Source organism: Triticum urartu, chromosome 7A (genome assembly GCF_056163025.1).
Source record: "Triticum urartu cultivar PI428250 chromosome 7A, HENAU_Tu73, whole genome shotgun sequence".
NCBI lineage: Eukaryota > Viridiplantae > Streptophyta > Magnoliopsida > Poales > Poaceae > Triticum > Triticum urartu.
In genome coordinates this window covers 728,781,555-728,797,381 of record NC_141879.1, presented here as the reverse complement: position 1 = coordinate 728,797,381, position 15,827 = coordinate 728,781,555, and the positions used below count along the sequence as shown (strand labels likewise).

Here is a 15,827-nt window from a genome sequence, read left to right as displayed (position 1 = left end):
AGAGAGAGAGATCAAACACATAGCTACTAGTACATACCCTCAGCCCCGAGGGAGAACTACTCCCTCCTCGTCATGGAGAGCACCGGGATGATGAAGATGGCCACCGAAGAGGGATTTCCCCCTCCGGTAGGGTGCCGGAATGGGTCTAGATTGGTTTTTGGTGGCTACGGAGGCTTCTGGCAGCGGAACTCCCGATCTATTGTGTTCCCCGATCGTTTTAGGGTATATGGAGATATATAGGAGGAAGAAGTACGTCAGGGGAGCCACGAGGGGCCCACGAGGGTGGAGGGCGCGCCCAGGGGGGTGGACGAGCCCCCTACCTCGTGGCTTCATCGAAGCTTCCTTGACGTGGACTCCAAGTCTCCTGGGTTGCTTTCCTTCCAAAAATAACTTCTCTAGAAGGTTTCATTCCGTTTCGACTTCGTTTGATATTCCTTTTCTTCGAAACACTGAAACAAGGGAAAAACAGGAACTGGCACTGGGCTCTGCGTCAATAGGTTAGTCCCAAAAATAATATAAAAGTTTTTAATAAAGCCCATAAACATCTAAAACACATAATATAATAGCATGGAACAATCAAGAATTATAGATACGTTCAAGACATATCAGCTCCCGAGGACACATGGGAATTATCATCAAGCTAGTTTTCATCACGCTCATATGATTCGCGTTCGGTACTTTGAGAATTTGATATGTGGGTGGACCGGTGCTTGGGTACTGCCCTTCCTTGGACAAGCATCCCACTTATGATTAACCCCTATTGCAAGCATCCGCAACTACAAAAGAAGTATTAAGGTAAACCTAACCATAGCATGAAACATATGGATCCAAATCAGCCCCTTACGAAGCAACGCATAAACTAGGGTTTAAGCTTCTTTCACTCTAGCAACCCATCATCTACTTATTACTTCCCAATGCCTTCCCATAGGCCCAAACAATGGTGAAGTGTCATGTAGTCAACGTTCACATGACACCACTAGAGGAGAGACAACATACATCTCATCAAAATATCGAACGAATGCCAAATTCACATCACTACTTATAGCAAGACTTCTCCCGTGTCCTCAGGAACAAACATAACTACTCACAAATCATATTCATGTTCATAATCAGAGGGGTATTAATATGCATAAAGGATCTGAACATATGATCTTCCACCGAATAAACCAACTAGCATCAACTACAAAGAGTAATCAACACTACTAGCAACCCACAGGTACCAATCTGAGGCTTTGGGACAAAGATTGGATACAAGAGATGAACTAGGGTTTGAGATGAGATCGTGTTGGTGAAGATGTTGATGGATATTGACCCCCTCCTGATGAGAGGATCGATGGTGATGATTTCCCACTCCCGGAGGGAAGTTTCCCCGGCAGAACAGCTCTGCCGGAGCCATAGATTGGTTCTGCCAAGGTTCCTGCTCGTGGCGATGGAGTTTCATCCCGTGAGCTAGCTTATGATTTTTTCCTCGATGAAAGACCTCATATAGCAGAAGATGGGCGTCAGAGGGCTGCCAGGGGGCCCACGAGGCAGGGGGCGCGTCAGGTGGGTGGCCCCCCTCTGGCACTTCTTTCGCCCAATATTTGTTATATATTCTGGAACTTGCTCCCATGAAGTTTCAGGACTTTTGGAGTTGTGCAGAATAGGTCTCTAACATTTGCTCCTTTTCCAGCCCAGAATTCCAGCTGCCGGCATTCTCCCTCTTCATGTAAACCTTGTAAAATAAGAGAGAATAGGCATAAGTATTGTGACCTAATGTGTAATAACAACCCATAATGCAATAAATATCGATATAAAAGCATGATGCAAAATGGACGTATCACCAATATATCAGTCTTTACCTCTCGACCATTTCGGGATTCCTCGTCATGTCTGTGATCTCATCCGAGACTCCGAACAATCATCGGTCACCAAAACACATAACTCATAATACAAATCGTCATCGAATGTTAAGCGTGCGGACCCTACGGGTTCAAGAACTACGTAGACATGACCGAGACACATCTTCGATCAATAACCAACAACAGAACCTGGATGCTCATATTGGTTCCTACATATTCTATGAAGATCTTTTTCGTTCAAACCGTAATGACAGCATACGTCATTACCTTTGTCATCGGTATGTTGCTTGCCCGAGATTCGATCGTCGGTATCTTCATACCTAGTTCAATCTCGTTACCGACAAGTCTCTTTACTCGTTCTGTAATGCATCATCCCGCAACTAACACATTAGTCACATTGCTTGCAAGGATTATTAAGATGTGCATTACCGAGAGGGCCCAGAGATACCTCTCCGATACTCGGAGTGACAAATCCTAATCTCGATCTATGCCAACCCAACAAACACCTTCGGAGACACCTGTAGAGCATATTTATAATCACCCAATTACTTGTGACGTTTGATAGCACACAAGGTGTTCCTCCGGTATTCGGGAGTTGCATAATCTCATAGTCAAAGGAATATGTATAAGTCATGAAGAAAGCAATATCAATAAAACTTAACGATCATTATGCTCAGCTAACTGGTGGGTCTTGTCCATCACATCATTCTCCTAATGATGTGATCCCATTCATCAAGTGACAACACATGTCTATGGTCAGGAAACTGAACCATCTTTGATTAACGAGCTAGTCAAGTAGAGGCATACTAGGGACACTTTCCTTTGTCTATGTATTCACACATGTATCAAGTTTCCGGTTAATACTATTCTAGCATGAATAATAAAAATTTATCATGATATGAGGAAATATAAATAACAACTTAATTATTGCCTCTACGGCATATTTCCTTCAGTCTCCCACTTGCACTAGTGTCAATAATCTAGATTACATTGTAATGATTCTAACACCCATGGAGTCTTGGTGCTGATCATGTTTTGCTCGTGGAAGAGGCTTAGTCAACGAGTCTTCAATATTTAGATCCATATGTATTTTTCAAATCTCTATGTCTCCCTCCTTGACTTGATCGCGGATGGAGTTGAAGCGTCTCTTGATGTGTTTGGTTCTCTTGTGAAATCTGGATTCCTTCGCTAAGGCAATTGCTCCAGTAGTGTCACAAAAAATATTCATTAGACCCGATGCATTAGGTATTACACCTAGATCGGATATGAACTCCTTCATCCAGACTCCTTCATTTTCTACTTCCGAAGCAACTGACAGCTCCACCATTCAATATAAATACGTATCCGGTTAGGGACTTAGAGTCATCCGGATAAGTGTCAAAGCTAGCATCGATGTAACCATTTACGATGAGCTCTTTGTCACCCCCATAAACGAGAAACATGTCCTCAGTCCTTTTCAGGTACTTCAGGATGTTCTTGACTGCTGTCCAGTGATCCACTCCTGGATTACTTTGGTACCTCCTTGCTAAACTTATAGCAAGGCATGCACCAGGTCTAGTACACAGCATTGCATACATGATAGAACATATGGCTGAGGCATAGGGAATGAATTTCATTTTCTCTCTATCTTCCATAGTGGTCGGGCATTGAGTCTGTCTCAACTTCACACCTTGTAACACCGGCAAGAACCCTTTCTTTGACTGATCTATTTTGAACTTCTTCAAAACTTTATCAAGGTATGTGCTTTGTGAAAGTCCAATTAAGCGTCTTGATCTATCTCTATACATCTTGATGCCCAATATATAGGCACCTTCACCGAGGTCTTTCATTGAAAAATTATTATTCAAGTATCCTTTCATGCTATCTGGAAATTCTATATCATTTCCAATCAACAATATGTTATCCACATATAATATTAGAAACGCTACAGAGCTCCCACTCACTTTCTTGTAAATACATGCTTCTCCAAAAGTCTGTATAAAACCATATACTTTGATCACACTATCAAAGCGTATATTCCAACTCCGAGATGGTTGCACCAGTCTATAAATGGATCAATGGAGATTGCACACTTTGTTAGCACCTTTAGGATCGACAAAACCTTCTGGTTGCATCATATATAACTCTTCTTTAAGAAATCTATTAAGGAATGCAGTTTTGACGTCCATTTGCCAAATTTCATTATCATAAAATGCGGCAATTGCTAACATGATTCAGACAGACTTAAGCATCGCTACAGGTGCGAAAAGTGTCATGTAGTAAGGTGCTCGGAATCTATCATACATCATATATGGGGATTTTGGATTGCGATTTCCTTTTGGGATCAAATTGATTTGACGACAGGAACCTAGTTCCTTGTTTGTTGCAGCCTAAGATTGAGATTGGCCTACTCTTCTTCTATAACCGGGATCTTATGACTCTCAAGCTTATAATAAGTTGGCACCTCACATCCTGCCAAAGCCTAATCCTCTTATTATCTAGCTAGCATTGGGCTCCTTAGGAAGATATGACACTTCTACTTTTGACACACTTTTTTCCTATTTTTAAACTCAAATTGATAAAGCGACCTACCGAGTAGGAATAGTTCCGATTTTTCAGACTGTTTTCTTTGAGAACCAAACCTGTAATGGATTTTTCTACCAGGGGAAGGGAGTGGCCATGTTGATGGGGTCTATCGAAATAAAGAGGAACCTACATGGCTGGTTACTTTATCACGCCACTGTGAAGACAATCACACCCATATTCTTTATTATTTCCATCTCCCGGCATAAGAAGGAGTGACCCTAAGGACAACCTCTATAATACTAGACAACACGTTTTAACTCAGACTAAACTAAACGAAAGAAAGATATTTCCACACAAGAGTGGAAGGGATCCTTTAGAAATAGTTCTTAGCTCCAATCAAGCTTTCTTTGCTATCTAGGATCGTTAGTGCTCTAGTGGAGACACTTTTCTCAAATAAGAATGGTGGTCATATTCCCTTTGCTAAGATAACTACATTTGGATGTCCATAAGGTATAGCTGCATTTGACACTGAGTATAAAATAATGTTTTTGAATTAAAGTATAAAATAATGTTCATGAATTTGATTTTTCGTTACAAAAAGGTGAAAAAGTCAAGAAAAAGAAAATAGAAAAAGAAAATGAAAACAAAAAATGAAAAATAAGAAAGAAAGAAAAAATGAAAGGAAAAAAGAAAAGGGAAAAAAGAAAAAAGAAAAAATAGAAAAGAAAAGTAAATAAATAAACTGGTAAACAAAACATAAAAAACTAAAGACTGGTTTTGAGAAGGTTGTAGAACCTTTCCAAAACCGGTGAGGAATAAAGCATAAATGGGCTGGCCCATATCGGCCCCTCTCGCCCGCCCTGCCCGTCTCCAGCCCGTGACATGCTGATGGATATGGCCCGTTTCTTGCCGGCGCATGCTTCCCTTCCATATTCCTCGCATGGGAGGATACATATCTGCCTGAAACCCATAAAAAAACATGTCTGCCAGAATGACGAAAAGGTCCCATACCGTTGTCAATCTGCATTCGGCCACGCGGGGCTACGTTGGGGGCCAATCAGCTGAGTACACACAATTTCTGTGACCTAATGATACCAGGCGTGTACATACAAAACCAGGAGCCCCGGCCGGACACCCCGGGGAGAACACTGCCAAGTGCAATCAGCAGTTCAGCAGCGGGCCAGTCGCAGCTGTGTGTTTAGCTGTCGCTTCAACATTTCAGCTTGGCTAGTTGTGCTCCCCAGATTTGAATGAACTTAGCAACCTCCCACACACACAACAACCATATAGGACATCAATGGAGCATGGGCCGCGGAGGGCTGCTGCCGCTGCTCGGATGCCTGAGGAGCCTACATCAGGCGGTGTGCACACAAGAGCAGCGGGACCTCATCGGAGCGCGACCACAAGCTAGACTTGTCTCTCCGGCTATAATCGGTCGGCCCATTGATCCATCTGTGCTAGAGTATCCTTGCTCCGTACGCATTGTTTATTGGGACGAGCTATATGCCTATATGTAAGTCGCCTGAAATTTATTTTGGATAAATTATTTTTTGGGGCCATTCCATTAATATTCAACGGCCGCCCTTCCTTTTCCCCCTTCAGCTTTCTTCCTCCCCCAACCATTCTCCCTCCCATCATATTGATTTAACCAAATTGCAAATTAAGTCACTTTACATATAGATGTTGTGTTCGCTATTTCCAGTGCTATAAGGTATGTATGAGTCCGGAAATGCATTGGAGCTCTCGGGTGCCACACACCCCTATATGAATATATTAGTATTAAAAACACTTGGAAATTGCAAACAATTATGGAATTTTGGGATATCAAATATGATCACATATTCTACCCCCGCATTTAGTTTCGTGAGGAATGGTACCTGTGATATATGTGGCAAAGAAAATACGATCCGACATATGATCCATCCAAGCAGTTTTTCTATACATAGGACTTTTTGTCTTTTTTTACCAAGAATACTACGCACAGGCATCCATTCCTCACGGAACTCAACACGGGAGTAGAATGGCACCCATGTTTGATATACCAAAATTTCAGATTTTTTTTAAAATTTTGTGGTATTTTCTAATACTATAATAATATAGCGATGTGTGGCACCCGAAAGCCACAAATCCCCGTCCTATAGTACTTGGGATTATATGAACGCGCCATCGCAGTCAAGTACGCTATGCCGGCGTAGAGTAAACTCTTTCCCTCTCGACACCCTGATCGGCCGCCTGTTCTTGGTGAGCACGAGGCACCACACAACGACATTGTCACATACAGACCTCCTTATGCCCCGTAGGATATTGCATGAGGCTGGTCACAATGGAAAGTATCATGCATATGATACTAGTGTGTGATACAATCTTCAGAGTGCATATGTCATAACTTGGTAACATGGTGATCTTATTTATTATCATTCCGTACTAGTACATCATTTAATATGACACAATATCATATCATGATACCCAGGCCTCTCTTTACTCGTTTAATTGTGTCATCTTAATAAACATGCCTAGTTGGAATGCATGATACTCCCATTATGACTAGTCTGTGCAGAATGAAAAGAAAAAAATAAGGCTGAATTCCACAGAAGCCCCCCCCCCCCCCCCCGGCGCACGTGTGTGTGTACACATACTTCCACAGTTACCCTATTTTTTTAGACATAAGGCCCTTCCCAATGCTTCACCTTATACAGGTGCTAAGACTGTCATGTAGGCAAAAAAATCTGATGTGGCAAGGTAATTAACAGGAGAGAGATGAGTGTGGTGACCCCAGAAAAAAACAATGCCAAGCACGAGAACCTAGGCAAAACAATTAAATGGAAGAATCCCAACAATGCATGACGAACTTTAGTTGCAAAATTATTAAATGAAGGATGCTTAGCACCTCATGTAAGCACCAATGCATTAAAAGTAGCCTAAGGAATCTTGGTTGGGCCATGCATGCAGGCAGTCTGACCTAAGGCTGCTTGTAATGGGTAGTATTATAAGTTAGTATCATGCATATGATACTAGTGTGTGATACTACCTCCCTAATGTATACTATCATGTACTAGTATCATAGATGACTTTATTTATTACCATGCATGACACATAGTAGCATTGCATTTATTATGACACGGTATCATAATATGATAATCATCTATTTCTTCATTTAATGCTATGCCACATCATCAAAATTGTCTACTTGATATGCATGATACTAGTTATGATACTCCCATTACGACCAGTCTAATACCCCGCGTGTGTGTGCCCCGGTGACGATGCCGGCGGGGCCGTAAGTCGCCCTCCCGGACATAACTACCGCGCAGGAATTAGCACCACATGCAGACCGGCCGTCCAAGCTACCTCCACAATCCGCTTGGCTATTTGTGCTCCCCAGATTTCTGCTCAGTTACACACACCCACAGCCATATGCGAGTACGACACACAACCACCAGCACCAGCCAGCACAATGGAGCACGCGCATGACGAGCTCAGCCTCGAGCTCACCCTGGCCGCCGCCGTTGTGGCCCCGGCGCCCGGCTTCTTCCTATGCGTGTACTGCCACCGCAAGTTCCGCACCTCGCAGGCTCTCGGCGGCCACCAGAACGCGCACAAGGAAGAGCGAGCCGACAAGCGCCGCCGGGAGACTGCCGCCGCCACGGCGCATGCTTCGAAACCGGAGAGGGCTGCCGCCACTGTTTGGGTGTCCGAGGAGGCAGCAGCAGCAGGTGGCATGGCGCACAAGCGCAACACGAGCTCGTCGGAGCGCGGCCAGGAGCTGGACTTGTCCCTCCGGCTATAATTGGTCGTTCAGTCGATATATCTCCTATTTCCGGTCCTAGGTAAGGCAAAATCTATCTTCTTGTTACAAGCTCCTATTGTGCTTAAAGTGGATTCATCGGCGCTCTTCCGTGTCTAGGTACTAGATTCCTAGAGACCTTCCTGGTCTTTGGGTTGACACAAAATTTCCCATTCAACTTGGATGTGATACTTTCCTGGAAAAATTGGATCTATATAAGTCTAAATGTTCAAGTTTCGATATTTATAGGACACTGTGAGAATAGGGACGTTTTTCAGCACGGTGTTTATTATAGATTTTTTGGACCTCTAACCTTGAAGATATTTCTCAGAACAATTTACAATCTTCCATATTTTATATGTCTATTACATAGTCTCTGTAACAATGAATTGCAATGCTAACCCAAACAATTGGGTATGCTCCAGCTTCTCCGACTATCTGGGCTTCCAGAGGCAATAAATTAGTGACTGGTAAATTTTCATTTTAAAACCTAAAAGCTGGTAAAAGTTGGTTGAAATGAGCTCAAATTACCTGCGTACTTCAAATCACCATAAGGATTATAATGTAATCAGCATATATATGGAGGACTCGAGATATAGATTACGCATCGTCCACAAGATGAGAACACACCTCGAACTTGGCCATCCTCCTCAGCTAAGCGTGTGGAGGAGAGTCACTCGACTAAGGGTGGGTGGTGGGAGGAGGGGGGGGGGGTGCTTGGGGATGGGTAAATCAGAATAACGCAACTGAACTGGAGGAGGTGGGTGGCATTGTTGGTAAACACAACGTGCAGAACTTGGATCCAACGTGCATGCTGAATATACTTAAGAGCACAAACTTATTTAGTGCTATCATGGAGCACAACTGACAAGCGTGTCCGCACTTATGTGTGCGTGTGTGTGTGTGTGTGTGTGTGTGTGTGTGTGTGTGTGGCACAACATGTATCAGTAAGTGGTACTCCCTATGTCCCAAAATAAGTGTCGCGAATTTAGCACATAGTTATACTAACTTGGTAGTCAATATGGTTCGTTGGTCATGCAGCTGGATCACACCACTAATGTGCATTGGTCACGTATCTGGAAATTCTTCACTCTTTGGATGTTTGTGCAAAATATCCACCTTGATGAGCTTGACAAGGATGATATTGTCTGGAAGCACACTAATGATGGGATCTACTCGGTGGCCTCCACTTATAGATCCCAATTCTTAGTGTTTGGTCCACTCCCCCTTGAATCGCATGATATGCAAGAATTGTATGCAACCAAAGGTCTAGTTTTTTGCTTGGTTAGCTACACAGAATAGGATTTGGACCGTCAACAGATTGGCCAAGCACCGGTGTGAGAATTGTGGCCTTTGCCTTCTTTGCAAAAGGGGACAAGAAACCGGGACACACCTCTTCGCCAAGGGCCTGTACACCCTTTGACTTTGCAACATGGTGGTTGCAAAACTTGATTTTGTGCATGCGGATACATCTTCTTGGCATTTGGACGGCTCCATTGATTCGTGGGCTAGTAGAACCGACATGAATATTCATTCTAGAAAAGCAATGGCCTCACTCACCATGCTTGTTTGTTGGGCAATTTGAAATGAAAGGAACGCCCGTATTTTCCGGCACAACAGTGCACCGCTCCCGATTGTCCTAAACATCATCTTGGAGGAGGCTAGGCTTTGGGTCGGCGCGGGTGCAAAGAAACTAAGGGAAATTTTATGGCGTGAGTAATTGCCATGCGGTTTTGTAAGGGACATGTGTAAAACTCTATTCCGCTCTTAATTAGTAGATGAGAGAAATCTTTTGCCTCCCATTCAAAAATAATAAATATTATGGTTCATTGGTCGAGCCTGGACATGTCGATGGGAAGGCAAGAACCCCACTCACCACCAGTGTGATGGTTTGTTTTATTCTGTGATAGAAAACATTTTGCCAGATTATGCTTTTGAGTGTTCCATACAATTCGTTGTGTGGTAAGTGTTTTTAATAGTGTGCGATGACCCATTCAACTATGTACATTAGTGTGCCAATGAAAAGAAGTATCCTTTCATGCTATCTGGAAATTCTATATCATTTCCAATCAACAATATGTTATCCACATATAATATTAGAAACGCTACAGAGCTCCCACTCACTTTCTTGTAAATACATGCTTCTCCAAAAGTCTGTATAAAACCATATACTTTGATCACACTATCAAAGCGTATATTCCAACTCCGAGATGGTTGCACCAGTCTATAAATGGATCAATGGAGATTGCACACTTTGTTAGCACCTTTAGGATCGACAAAACCTTCTGGTTGCATCATATATAACTCTTCTTTAAGAAATCTATTAAGGAATGCAGTTTTGACGTCCATTTGCCAAATTTCATTATCATAAAATGCGGCAATTGCTAACATGATTCAGACAGACTTAAGCATCGCTACAGGTGCGAAAAGTGTCATGTAGTAAGGTGCTCGGAATCTATCATACATCATATATGGGGATTTTGGATTGCGATTTCCTTTTGGGATCAAATTGATTTGACGACAGGAACCTAGTTCCTTGTTTGTTGCAGCCTAAGATTGAGATTGGCCTACTCTTCTTCTATAACCGGGATCTTATGACTCTCAAGCTTATAATAAGTTGGCACCTCACATCCTGCCAAAGCCTAATCCTCTTATTATCTAGCTAGCATTGGGCTCCTTAGGAAGATATGACACTTCTACTTTTGACACACTTTTTTCCTATTTTTAAACTCAAATTGATAAAGCGACCTACCGAGTAGGAATAGTTCCGATTTTTCAGACTGTTTTCTTTGAGAACCAAACCTGTAATGGATTTTTCTACCAGGGGAAGGGAGTGGCCATGTTGATGGGGTCTATCGAAATAAAGAGGAACCTACATGGCTGGTTACTTTATCACGCCACTGTGAAGACAATCACACCCATATTCTTTATTATTTCCATCTCCCGGCATAAGAAGGAGTGACCCTAAGGACAACCTCTATAATACTAGACAACACGTTTTAACTCAGACTAAACTAAACGAAAGAAAGATATTTCCACACAAGAGTGGAAGGGATCCTTTAGAAATAGTTCTTAGCTCCAATCAAGCTTTCTTTGCTATCTAGGATCGTTAGTGCTCTAGTGGAGACACTTTTCTCAAATAAGAATGGTGGTCATATTCCCTTTGCTAAGATAACTACATTTGGATGTCCATAAGGTATAGCTGCATTTGACACTGAGTATAAAATAATGTTTTTGAATTAAAGTATAAAATAATGTTCATGAATTTGATTTTTCGTTACAAAAAGGTGAAAAAGTCAAGAAAAAGAAAATAGAAAAAGAAAATGAAAACAAAAAATGAAAAATAAGAAAGAAAGAAAAAATGAAAGGAAAAAAGAAAAGGGAAAAAAGAAAAAAGAAAAAATAGAAAAGAAAAGTAAATAAATAAACTGGTAAACAAAACATAAAAAACTAAAGACTGGTTTTGAGAAGGTTGTAGAACCTTTCCAAAACCGGTGAGGAATAAAGCATAAATGGGCTGGCCCATATCGGCCCCTCTCGCCCGCCCTGCCCGTCTCCAGCCCGTGACATGCTGATGGATATGGCCCGTTTCTTGCCGGCGCATGCTTCCCTTCCATATTCCTCGCATGGGAGGATACATATCTGCCTGAAACCCATAAAAAAACATGTCTGCCAGAATGACGAAAAGGTCCCATACCGTTGTCAATCTGCATTCGGCCACGCGGGGCTACGTTGGGGGCCAATCAGCTGAGTACACACAATTTCTGTGACCTAATGATACCAGGCGTGTACATACAAAACCAGGAGCCCCGGCCGGACACCCCGGGGAGAACACTGCCAAGTGCAATCAGCAGTTCAGCAGCGGGCCAGTCGCAGCTGTGTGTTTAGCTGTCGCTTCAACATTTCAGCTTGGCTAGTTGTGCTCCCCAGATTTGAATGAACTTAGCAACCTCCCACACACACAACAACCATATAGGACATCAATGGAGCATGGGCCGCGGAGGGCTGCTGCCGCTGCTCGGATGCCTGAGGAGCCTACATCAGGCGGTGTGCACACAAGAGCAGCGGGACCTCATCGGAGCGCGACCACAAGCTAGACTTGTCTCTCCGGCTATAATCGGTCGGCCCATTGATCCATCTGTGCTAGAGTATCCTTGCTCCGTACGCATTGTTTATTGGGACGAGCTATATGCCTATATGTAAGTCGCCTGAAATTTATTTTGGATAAATTATTTTTTGGGGCCATTCCATTAATATTCAACGGCCGCCCTTCCTTTTCCCCCTTCAGCTTTCTTCCTCCCCCAACCATTCTCCCTCCCATCATATTGATTTAACCAAATTGCAAATTAAGTCACTTTACATATAGATGTTGTGTTCGCTATTTCCAGTGCTATAAGGTATGTATGAGTCCGGAAATGCATTGGAGCTCTCGGGTGCCACACACCCCTATATGAATATATTAGTATTAAAAACACTTGGAAATTGCAAACAATTATGGAATTTTGGGATATCAAATATGATCACATATTCTACCCCCGCATTTAGTTTCGTGAGGAATGGTACCTGTGATATATGTGGCAAAGAAAATACGATCCGACATATGATCCATCCAAGCAGTTTTTCTATACATAGGACTTTTTGTCTTTTTTTACCAAGAATACTACGCACAGGCATCCATTCCTCACGGAACTCAACACGGGAGTAGAATGGCACCCATGTTTGATATACCAAAATTTCAGATTTTTTTTAAAATTTTGTGGTATTTTCTAATACTATAATAATATAGCGATGTGTGGCACCCGAAAGCCACAAATCCCCGTCCTATAGTACTTGGGATTATATGAACGCGCCATCGCAGTCAAGTACGCTATGCCGGCGTAGAGTAAACTCTTTCCCTCTCGACACCCTGATCGGCCGCCTGTTCTTGGTGAGCACGAGGCACCACACAACGACATTGTCACATACAGACCTCCTTATGCCCCGTAGGATATTGCATGAGGCTGGTCACAATGGAAAGTATCATGCATATGATACTAGTGTGTGATACAATCTTCAGAGTGCATATGTCATAACTTGGTAACATGGTGATCTTATTTATTATCATTCCGTACTAGTACATCATTTAATATGACACAATATCATATCATGATACCCAGGCCTCTCTTTACTCGTTTAATTGTGTCATCTTAATAAACATGCCTAGTTGGAATGCATGATACTCCCATTATGACTAGTCTGTGCAGAATGAAAAGAAAAAAATAAGGCTGAATTCCACAGAAGCCCCCCCCCCCGGCGCACGTGTGTGTGTACACATACTTCCACAGTTACCCTATTTTTTTAGACATAAGGCCCTTCCCAATGCTTCACCTTATACAGGTGCTAAGACTGTCATGTAGGCAAAAAAATCTGATGTGGCAAGGTAATTAACAGGAGAGAGATGAGTGTGGTGACCCCAGAAAAAAACAATGCCAAGCACGAGAACCTAGGCAAAACAATTAAATGGAAGAATCCCAACAATGCATGACGAACTTTAGTTGCAAAATTATTAAATGAAGGATGCTTAGCACCTCATGTAAGCACCAATGCATTAAAAGTAGCCTAAGGAATCTTGGTTGGGCCATGCATGCAGGCAGTCTGACCTAAGGCTGCTTGTAATGGGTAGTATTATAAGTTAGTATCATGCATATGATACTAGTGTGTGATACTACCTCCCTAATGTATACTATCATGTACTAGTATCATAGATGACTTTATTTATTACCATGCATGACACATAGTAGCATTGCATTTATTATGACACGGTATCATAATATGATACTCAATCATCTATTTCTTCATTTAATGCTATGCCACATCATCAAAATTGTCTACTTGATATGCATGATACTAGTTATGATACTCCCATTACGACCAGTCTAATACCCCGCGTGTGTGTGCCCCGGTGACGATGCCGGCGGGGCCGTAAGTCGCCCTCCCGGACATAACTACCGCGCAGGAATTAGCACCACATGCAGACCGGCCGTCCAAGCTACCTCCACAATCCGCTTGGCTATTTGTGCTCCCCAGATTTCTGCTCAGTTACACACACCCACAGCCATATGCGAGTACGACACACAACCACCAGCACCAGCCAGCACAATGGAGCACGCGCATGACGAGCTCAGCCTCGAGCTCACCCTGGCCGCCGCCGTTGTGGCCCCGGCGCCCGGCTTCTTCCTATGCGTGTACTGCCACCGCAAGTTCCGCACCTCGCAGGCTCTCGGCGGCCACCAGAACGCGCACAAGGAAGAGCGAGCCGACAAGCGCCGCCGGGAGACTGCCGCCGCCACGGCGCATGCTTCGAAACCGGAGAGGGCTGCCGCCACTGTTTGGGTGTCCGAGGAGGCAGCAGCAGCAGGTGGCATGGCGCACAAGCGCAACACGAGCTCGTCGGAGCGCGGCCAGGAGCTGGACTTGTCCCTCCGGCTATAATTGGTCGTTCAGTCGATATATCTCCTATTTCCGGTCCTAGGTAAGGCAAAATCTATCTTCTTGTTACAAGCTCCTATTGTGCTTAAAGTGGATTCATCGGCGCTCTTCCGTGTCTAGGTACTAGATTCCTAGAGACCTTCCTGGTCTTTGGGTTGACACAAAATTTCCCATTCAACTTGGATGTGATACTTTCCTGGAAAAATTGGATCTATATAAGTCTAAATGTTCAAGTTTCGATATTTATAGGACACTGTGAGAATAGGGACGTTTTTCAGCACGGTGTTTATTATAGATTTTTTGGACCTCTAACCTTGAAGATATTTCTCAGAACAATTTACAATCTTCCATATTTTATATGTCTATTACATAGTCTCTGTAACAATGAATTGCAATGCTAACCCAAACAATTGGGTATGCTCCAGCTTCTCCGACTATCTGGGCTTCCAGAGGCAATAAATTAGTGACTGGTAAATTTTCATTTTAAAACCTAAAAGCTGGTAAAAGTTGGTTGAAATGAGCTCAAATTACCTGCGTACTTCAAATCACCATAAGGATTATAATGTAATCAGCATATATATGGAGGACTCGAGATATAGATTACGCATCGTCCACAAGATGAGAACACACCTCGAACTTGGCCATCCTCCTCAGCTAAGCGTGTGGAGGAGAGTCACTCGACTAAGGGTGGGTGGTGGGAGGAGGGGGGGGGGGGGGGTGCTTGGGGATGGGTAAATCAGAATAACGCAACTGAACTGGAGGAGGTGGGTGGCATTGTTGGTAAACACAACGTGCAGAACTTGGATCCAACGTGCATGCTGAATATACTTAAGAGCACAAACTTATTTAGTGCTATCATGGAGCACAACTGACAAGCGTGTCCGCACTTATGTGTGCGTGTGTGTGTGTGTGTGTGTGTGTGTGTGTGTGTGTGTGTGGCACAACATGTATCAGTAAGTGGTACTCCCTATGTCCCAAAATAAGTGTCGCAAATTTAGCACATAGTTATACTAACTTGGTAGTCAATATGGTTCGTTGGTCATGCAGCTGGATCACACCACTAATGTGCATTGGTCACGTATCTGGAAATTCTTCACTCTTTGGATGTTTGTGCAAAATATCCATCTTGATGAGCTTGACAAGGATGATATTGTCTGGAAGCACACTAATGATGGGATCTACTCGGTGGCCTCCACTTATAGATCCCAATTCTTAGTGTTTGGTCCACT

The 15,827-nt window shown here is 43.2% G+C and overlaps 2 protein-coding genes across 2 annotated transcripts; both read left to right on the top strand.

Moving 5' to 3' along the window:
- The first annotated feature begins 7,679 nt into the window (after nucleotides 1-7,679).
- LOC125522075 (uncharacterized) lies at nucleotides 7,680-10,058 on the top strand. Its single transcript, XM_048687145.2, has 2 exons — nucleotides 7,680-8,173; nucleotides 9,172-10,058. The coding sequence occupies exon 1, from the start codon at nucleotides 7,801-7,803 to the stop codon at nucleotides 8,131-8,133; it is 333 nt and encodes a 110-aa protein (XP_048543102.2). The 5' UTR covers nucleotides 7,680-7,800; the 3' UTR covers nucleotides 8,134-8,173; nucleotides 9,172-10,058.
- Nucleotides 10,059-14,148: 4,090 nt separating this feature from the next.
- LOC147962335 (uncharacterized) lies at nucleotides 14,149-15,094 on the top strand. The gene has a single exon (XM_087535361.1). The coding sequence runs from the start codon at nucleotides 14,269-14,271 to the stop codon at nucleotides 14,599-14,601; it is 333 nt and encodes a 110-aa protein (XP_087391487.1). The 5' UTR covers nucleotides 14,149-14,268; the 3' UTR covers nucleotides 14,602-15,094.
- Nucleotides 15,095-15,827: the final 733 nt, after the last annotated feature.